The sequence below is a fragment of the Sturnus vulgaris genome, chromosome 2, assembly GCF_052056855.1.
Source record: "Sturnus vulgaris isolate bStuVul1 chromosome 2, bStuVul1.hap1, whole genome shotgun sequence".
In the NCBI taxonomy this organism is placed as follows: Eukaryota; Metazoa; Chordata; class Aves; order Passeriformes; family Sturnidae; genus Sturnus; species Sturnus vulgaris.
The window spans coordinates 17,411,276-17,419,942 of record NC_142244.1 but is presented as its reverse complement, the minus strand read 5'-3'; the positions used below and the strand labels follow the sequence as shown (position 1 = coordinate 17,419,942).

The following is an 8,667-nucleotide window of genomic DNA, read 5'->3' as shown; positions in this document are numbered from 1 at the left end:
ATATAAAACACACTGAAATTAAGATTGTTCCATGAACTCAGCCTTGGAGGAAGTAAACTTGGCTCCATTTATGGTGAGGTATTACTGTCTATTTACTGGTTTTTAAAAGCACTGAAGCACATGAGTTGAAAAGGAGAACTAGTATTGCCTAGCAATACTTTCTTGACCCTGTTATGCAAGGATGCTGAGAGCCCCTAGACAATATTGCAGCATAACAGAGAGAATCCTTCTCCTTTCTCTGAGATCTAACTGAGGAAGTGAGAGAGCCTAGTGGCTGTACATCAGGGCTTTAAAGCATCCTTTTTTTTTCGTTTTTTTCCCCCTACAAATATTTCAGTTTCTCCTGAACATCTCCAGGAGAAGGCAGCAGCAGAAGGCTCCATGTGTCCTGAAGAGGAGGAAGGGATCTCTGCCCATGGGACAGGCAAGGGGAATACTGGAGGAAAAACTAGTTTGTTCTGCCTGTACAGGACAGCAGATAAATAATAGGGAATGGATGAGTGGTGTGTTTTCCATGCTGAGTTCAGCCCAACAGGATTATCCATCTGGCCTGCTGTAAGCTGTAGGTGCTGTGGGGCACCTGGGGCAGATGGTGGTCACAGTGCAAGTTAATTTGCCTTTCTCAGTGCTACATTGCTGTTTACATAGTGTGGACATACTTGGATCCAGGTGGAAATATGACAATTCACCATCTTTTAGAACAAGCTGAATCAAGTCTCAGTATTATGCCAGTTTAAAGCATCTCTATAAAAATCTTCTATAAGGTTTATAAGGTTACTGAGCACAAAGTGATGGATAAAATAAGCTAGCTCAGTGTTTATTTGGGTAAGGAATGCTTGGAAGAGCCTTCAGTGGAAGGTGGAATGGTGTTCAACTTAAAGACAAGCCTTGTAGAGGCAAAGGGCTCTGACATATACCCTGCAGTGTGCAAGGGGTAACACCTGAGCTCTGCCTAGTGGCAAATCATTCTGCAGGCTTTGTGGCCCAAAACAGATAAAAACAGATGTGGTTAAAGGATAAGGTTTTCCCAAGGGAAGGCTAGGGCCCAAACACCTGTGGTGACAGAGAACCAGCCTTTGAGACTGATCTAGCAGTGGGCAGGGATAGTGGGTGCCGTCCCTTGGATTGTAGAATGACAGAATCATTGTGGTGGGGAAAGAACTTTAGGATCACCGAGTTCACCTGTTAACCCGGCACCCCGGGCTCATCATTAAAGCATGTCCTCAAGTGCCATATCCACGCGGTTTTTGGACGCTTCCAGGATGGGACAGACTTCCCCAGGCACACAAAGCAGGGGCGATGCCAAGGGACGGCTGCTGCCGGGCACCGCATCCTGCGGCACTCAGAGCCCGCAGAACGGGGGGTGCCGGAGCGGGGGACGGGCTCGGCACTGGTGGGAGCAGCCGAGACATCCCCGGGACGTCCCCGGGACATGGTGGGGACATCCCTGGGACATGGTGGGGACATCCCCGGGACATGGTGGGGACATCCCCGGGGCACGGTGGGGACATCCCCGGGACATGGTGGGGACATCCCCGGGGCACGGTGGGGACATCCCCGGGGCACGGTGGGGACATCCCCGGGACATGGTGGGGACATCCCCGGGGCACGGTGGGGACATCGCCGGGAGCGGCGTCCCGCCAGCGCCCCCCGCAGGCCGGCGAGAGCGCTGCCGCCTCCTTCCCTTCTTCCCGTGCTGGGCGCGGGGAGCGGCTCCCGGAGCTCCAGGAATTGTCAGGGAACTCTGTGAGCCGGGGCGGGTGAGGTCTGACAAGGACAACAATGGCATCCTTGCCTGGAGCAGGAATAGCGTGGCCAGCAGGAGCAAGGGCAGGGATTGTCCCTCTGTACTCGGCACTGGTGAGGCCATACCTGGAATGCTGTGTCCAGTTTTGGGCCCCTCACTTGGAAAAAGGCATTGAGGGACTGGAACACGAGTGTTCTGAGGAGCCACTGAGAGAGCCGGGGGTGTTTGGTCCGGGGAGAAGGAGGCTCAGGGGGGACCTTGCTGCTCTGTACAACACCTGAAAGGAGGATGTTGGAGCCAGGTGGGGCTGGGCTCTGCTCCCAGGGAACAGGATGGGAGGAAATGGCCTCAAACTGTGCCAGGGAGGTTCGGGTTGGACATCCAGAGGGATTTCTTCACAGAAAGGGTGATTAGACATTGGATGCTTATTGGAGGCGTTGGAGTGACCGCCCCGGGAGGTGTTCAGGGAAAGGCCACTCGGTGCCATGGTCTGGGTCACTCGGCGGTGTTGGGTCACAGCTCGGTCTCGGCGATTTTGGGGTCTTTTCCCCCAGTTCGGTGAAGCAGAGCAGGGCTCCCATTGGCTGCCGGGCTGCCGCTGGCTCCGCCCGTCCCGGGCCGCGCTCTCGGGGTTGTTTACAACAGCTGCGCGCATTGACCCGCCCCCAGGAGCTCTCATTGGCTGAGGGGAGCGAACCTCGCAAGCCTATTGGCTGACAGCGGGGGTGGGCGCTTATCACTCCAGCGATTGTCGCTCATTGGCTCGGAGGGGAGGGCGGCGCTGCTCCCATTGGTGAGGCGCGGCGAGGCTCCGCCCCTCCCGGGGCCGTGCATGGGGAGTAGGGGCGGGCCGTGCAGTCGGGGGCCGGTACGGTGCGGGGAGCGATGTCCGTGTCTTCAGCTGGCCGGGGAGCGATGGCGCCGCTGCTGCTCATGTGCGCTGTGTCAGGGCTGCTGTTGGCGGCCGTGGCGACCATCCCGACCATCCCGCCGCCCGAGGAGGCGGCGCGCATGGCGCGCTACGTCCTGCACAGCTGCGACTGGGGCGCGCTGGCCACGCTGTCGGCTCAGGAGGGGCTGCGCGGCCGCCCCTTCGCCAACGTCTTCTCTCTCAGCGACGGCCCGCCCGGGCCCTGCGGCGGCAGCGGCGTCCCCTACCTGTACCTGACCGACATGGAGATCTCCGTGCAGGACCTGGAGGTGAGCGGGGCGGGGAGGGCGGTGACGCTGCGCTGGCACCGCGCGTGTGGACAGTGACCCCACGAAGGGCGCTCAGGGAAGCGCCCGGGTTACTCGGGCCTGCGCTCATCCACAGAGCCGCGGAATTGCTGGGGCTGGAAGGGACCTCTGGGGATCATTCAGCTCAACCCCTGCCACGGCAGGGTCACCTCGGGCAGGGTCACAGGGACATTGCCAGGTAGGGCTCTCCAGAAGGGGAGACTCCACGGCCTCCCTGGGCAGGTGTTCCAGTGCCCTGCCACCTTCAGCGCAAAATACTTCCTCGTCTGTGTTTTAGTTTATGGCTGTTTCATGGATGTTGCTTCGTTTGTCAGCCCCTGAGGGCAATTGCTAGCCCTTGAGCAGCCAAGCAGGAGCAGAGCTGTCTGTGGTGGCGGTCAGGAGGTCTCCTGAGAAGTTCCTGCTGATCCTGGCCTTGAGAAAAAAAGGGCAGCACCAAACAGAGGAATTATCTGCAGCTTCCAGAAGCACTGAGCAAAGAAGTGACATGCCACAAAATACTTGAACAGGGAAAAGTTAACTCAAAAACAAGTCAAAAGGATTGGGAGTGGTCAGTGTGGGACCTAAGCAAAGAGAATTCTTACAGAGCCTGCTGAAGGAATAGTTACTAAATCTCTGGAGCTTACCGTAAAAGAAAACACACATGGAAAGGCAGCGTTGGCATGCTGAGACTCTGAGTGTGTAATTGGCCTTGTCCCAGATCTTTTGTGGCCAAGAGTTTGCTAAAAACTTAATGAAATAGCACTTGTATGGCTCCTTTATTAGATTTGTTTGTTTGTTTTAGTAACTGGTGCAATATCAGTAAACACAAAATAATGGTAATTCTTCAGACTGTTTCATCATTTTTTGTTTGTTCCCCATCAGGTTTTAGTTTGTTACCTTAAAATAGTTTAATTATGTATCTAAGTACTGTAGAGAGTCTAATTTATTCTTCCTGATACCTTTCTCTCCATCCTGAATACAGCTGTTTGCTTTCAGAATAACATCAAACCCACGGTATAAACTGGCAATGAGTATTTCCTTCAGAAGGCTCCTCAACAGGTCCTTATTTTGCTGCTTCAGGGAAGAAACGTTTGACATGTGATAGTCACAGGCAAGGGAGAAGGTGCCGAATAATCATGAGTCAGCTTTTTGGGAATTAAGCAACTTCCTATCTCTCAAGTGGTTGCTTCTGTTTCATGAGGTCACCGGTGCTCTCTGTAGTGTTCAAGTGACTTGGGAGGGTTTCTCTTGGGCATGAGCCCTTCTAATGAAACTTCTCAAAGCAGGGGAATGTCCCTTACTGGGACATAATGACCCTCAGTACGTGGCATTCTGCAGTCCTGTTTGGTACTAGTGCTTTTCAGGCCATGGTCACTAAATTAGTTTTTAGAAAAACAATCAGATACGGGTTCCTTAATTCTTTAAGTTAGGTGTTTCATTTAAATACTCAGAATTTTTTTGAAACCCAACTTCTAAAATCCACTTTAAATGCCAAAAGAGCTGTTTGAGGGAGCCAGGAGGCTGTTTTGAAGAGATGTTTGTTTTTTGTTCTAAGTAATTTTACCAACAGTTGTGAAGCTCAGTTGGTTGCCTTCTCAGTAACAATTTGCCCTTCCACCAAAATTAACCTGATGAAGTTCACTATGTGTCCTTCGTTTCTGTACTGTACTTTGTGTCTGTAAATTGTAATATATAATCATTTGCATGTGAAATGGGTAGGCTGAATTCAGAGTTTTAAGGAGTGTTGTTCTGTGACATTTGCATTTTATGTTAACAAGCTACAGCACCCCTCTGAACTGGGCTTTATTTCAGATTCAGAGCTCAACCAAGGAGCCTTTCAGATGTAGTTAAGAAAAGGTGATGGCAGCTCTGTTCTTTTTGCCAGTATTACTGAGCTGAATAAACTACCAAGAGCTGAAAATGTGGTGGGTATGACTTTTTTTTTTTCCACATAAGAAAAGTAAGCATAAACCTCTTATCTTACTTCTTGCATTTCAGGTCAATTCAAATGCTTCCTTGACTGTGTCTTTGGCACAGACTCCTTACTGCAGGAAGCACAAATATGATCCTCAGAACCCCCTCTGTGCCCACATAATCTTTGCTGGGAGCATTGTAAAGGTAAGCTGGAAGCTGACACTGGGTAAGGTTGTGTGCATCAAATATAATTTGTTTAGTTGAGAGAGAGGAGAAAGGTGAGAAATTCCGTGCAAAAAGTGTAGGCTGATATGTTCTGTGTCAGCTCACAGTTTGTGGGAGGAAAATGAAGTTACTACTTGATTTTTGCAGGAGTTTTGTTGACATGCCTTTAGCAAAGAGTTTGAGGGGACAAAAATGCAGGAATTCTCCCTTATTCCTATCAATGTGTTATGAAACTAAGAAGTCTGAAGCCATTATTTTGCAAAACCTTCATACTTCATTCACATCTCTTTGCTTGGTTAAATTCTTTGGTTCGTGCCCTGTGACATGCCTGCTTCTGAAACTCTGTTGAAGTAAATACTAACCTGAGCTACAAAGTTGCAGGTATTACAGACAAAAAGTGTGCATTGTGTGATCTGGTGGTGTTGCTGACAGGGCAGTGTTCTTTTGTGCACCACTACTTTGGTATCCCATAGGAGAAATTGAGAACTGCATGTGTTACTTATTGAAGATCCTAATCCCATTATTGGGGGTAATGATTGAGAATTCTCTCTTACATGATCTCAATTCTTATTTGGTTGGTGTTTTCACAGCTCTGATATTTGTACATTGCACTCAGCAACCTTGTAGTTGCTTTCCTGAGTTTCTCATTTATAATGGAATTGATTTTATTTAGGTGGTTCTTCTTGTGCCATACTGAGAGCTCTAAATTGTTGATTTAACCCACTTTTCAGCTTTCCTTCTCTGCAGATTCTGTTAAACCACCTTATTTGTGTGTGTGTGTGTTTGCAAATGTCTGAGCACAGTTGGATCTCTTTCTGTCAGTTTGAATGATCAGGTGCAGAGGAGGTAAAATTGCATCTAATTCATCACATTCTAATAATTCACCTGGAATCCATACTTCTCTGTTTTGCGATTTGTTTACAGATTTATTCTTATGTTGACCAAGTACTTTCTTGCTCATGCTAACTCTAAAAGCAGCATTTTGATTTAATGTTAAAATCCACTACTTTGGAAGCGTTGTCTGTCTCACACAGTTGCACACCACACTGAAGATGAGCAGACTCAGCCACAGTAATGAGCCCCTTGAGACAAGACATGGCTGAACTGAAAAAAGCACATTGTATTCAGCAGTGGTTTTTAGCTAAAACTCATCTTTACCTGACTATCTTATAGTAATATTTTCCTGTTTTTTGTTTAGGTGAATGATTCAGAAGCAGGCATAGCAAAAAAAGCATTATTCAGTCGCCATCCTGAAATGGAAAGTTGGCCCAAGGATCATAATTGGTTCTTTGCCAAATTTAACATCACCAATATTTGGGTCCTGGACTACTTTGGTGGATTGAAAATTGTGACACCAGAAGAGTACTACAGTGTCAAACCTTAGTAAGTACTGAAGTTTTCATGGCTAATTCTCATTATATTTCACACCTGTAAAACTTCTTGGTTTTAACAGGGAGGAGTGACTCCTGTAGAATTTGCATGGTCACTGTCCTCTGTTTGAATTAATTGCAAGACAGATGATGTTTGGTCTAATAATTAATAGTAATGAGACCCTTCAACATTTCTGAAGCTGTATTAATGAAATTGCAGTGATACTGCTGCTACTTCCAAAAGAAAATTGCTGTTGAATCTGTCTTTATGATATTGAAGTATAGAGGAAATTGTGTTCTATTGTCTACATAAAACCAAGTCTTCAGAACTTTCCAATATATTTTAGCACAGTCAACATGAATTATGCATTCATTTCATTCTTATTCTTACTCCTTGTAGGTGGAAGAAGATCCTTGGTGATGCTGATGTGGACATGAATTACTCTGGCTGTTTCATGAAAGATTTATTTTTTTCTATGTAATGTAGAGCTGAATTAATGATACTATAAATCAAACACCTTGCATTGTTAATGAGCATGTATTACCCTATGAAGCAGATTTAACTTCTCACTAACTTGACATGATCATGTCACACTGAAAAGCCCTTGTGCATAAGCAATAACTAAATTTTATTCACTGGATGTGAATTTGGAAAGGTGTCTGACAGTGTGCATTCAGAAATGTTGTGTTTACTGGAATTTAAATTATTAGTCCAGTTCTAAAGCTTTCAGTGCCTTAGTTAAATAATATTTTTCTGAGCACTTTCCAATATTATTTCATTTTTAATACCAGTTTAGTTTAGAATTTTTTGGTGAAGTTCTACAGGGTGGCTGAGCTGATGGAATAGAAAACATTGCCTGTATTACAGTGCCAAATGATGTGCTGAGTTCCCAAATCCTGTTAAGAGTTTCTTTTGCACACTGATAAACTCACTTGCTTGAGCCATTTTTCTGTTTTATTGAATGTGCTGTAGAATACAGTTGTGTTCATGCCAGCTGTACCTATACCTCCTCAGGATAAGTTCTTGGTATTTCCTCAGCTGATTATGTGCCCTGACTGAAATAGAAGTAGATGAGCAGTACCCAAAATATCTGACTTAAGAAAAGCAGTGTCTTGTAAATTCAGTAAGACTTGTGAAGGATAAATGTTTTCTGATTTAGATCTGAAATACTCAGCTTTGTTAGTTTGCTCAAATGACGATTTATCAGCTTTTATTACTTTCAACAGCAGAACTGAGCAGATTTTGGGGTCTGGAAGCCTTACACAGCAATTTTGGATTTGTAACCCCGAAGTGAAAAAGAAGCAGTACAGTGTGACACAAATGATTCATGATTTGTAGGGAATGAAAATTAATGAAAGGTGTGCTTAATTAATTCAGTGTTAAAATAAGTTGCACCCAACCACAAAAACCACTTTTTTAACATCCTCTCTGATCTGCTGTGTGCTAAGTTTACAAACACTAAAAAGTGTTCATGAACAAATAAGTTGATTTTACAGTGAGCAAATATTACCTAGTTGACCTAAAAAATTGAGACTCCTTAGAGGAGGTTGATATATAGAACAGTGGGATTTGTCATGTAAAATCCCTATATCTTAATGTTGCTGTTATATCACTCCTTTTCTCAAATACTGGGATGATTTGTGAAAGTATATTTTATGTAACTTATTAAGAGTTTTTTCTTCATAAGGGGAAGGAATGTACTTGGTACTGTTCTTGGTTGTGTTCTACTATTTTGAAACTAATTTAGGATCAGAAAAACTTACAATATAGAAACAATTTATGTCGAATAGGTAACACTGATATTTAATGTGAAATTGAAAAATATTTTTATATTTAGGTATGACAGTTGTGAAAACTCAAATGAATTCCTGTCATGGACTCAATCCTTTCTGTGAGGACACCTGAATGAATTACATGTAACCCTGTAACTTGTGATGTGTGAGACTGATGCTTTTGTTAAAATTAAAGTATTTTTTGACAAGTGGTGTCAAGCATTATTTATTACATGTCCAAGAATTATTCTCTGCCTCCTGCTCTCTTTAATACAAGCACTCTCTTTTCAGTGTTCTTTTACTGTTTCTCTGATGTCTTTCATTCTTGCTAGAATTAATGAGGAAATATCCCTACTTACACCTGCCTTCCCCTCCTTGGATTAAATCAGTGTCTTTGTACTTCACGTGCTTTCCTGC

General features: G+C 45.3%; 1 protein-coding gene across 2 annotated transcripts; it reads left to right on the top strand.

The window, feature by feature from the left end:
- The first annotated feature begins 2,554 nt into the window (after positions 1-2,554).
- CREG1 (cellular repressor of E1A stimulated genes 1) lies at positions 2,555-8,459 on the top strand. 2 transcript variants are annotated; one of them, XM_014882820.2, is made up of 4 exons: positions 2,555-2,947; positions 4,967-5,086; positions 6,306-6,490; positions 6,878-8,459. In XM_014882820.2, coding segments are annotated over exons 1-4 (621 nt in total). In that variant the 5' UTR covers positions 2,555-2,632; the 3' UTR covers positions 6,879-8,459. The 2 variants fall into 2 exon arrangements, with proteins under 2 accessions (XP_014738306.1, XP_014738307.1); XM_014882821.2 differs by lacking the exon at positions 6,878-8,459 and having other exon boundaries at positions 6,306-6,491.
- Positions 8,460-8,667: the final 208 nt, after the last annotated feature.

Excerpts from the sequence above, each read along its gene's own strand:
- CREG1 (XM_014882820.2), top strand. The coding sequence starts at position 2,633 with ATGTCCGTGTCTTCAGCTGGCCGGGGAGCGATGGCGCCGCTGCTGCTC. Across the intron at positions 2,948-4,966 it reads TCTCCGTGCAGGACCTGGAG|GTCAATTCAAATGCTTCCTT; the intron begins GTGAGCGGGGCG and ends CTTGCATTTCAG. Across the intron at positions 5,087-6,305 it reads TTGCTGGGAGCATTGTAAAG|GTGAATGATTCAGAAGCAGG; the intron begins GTAAGCTGGAAG and ends TTTTTTGTTTAG.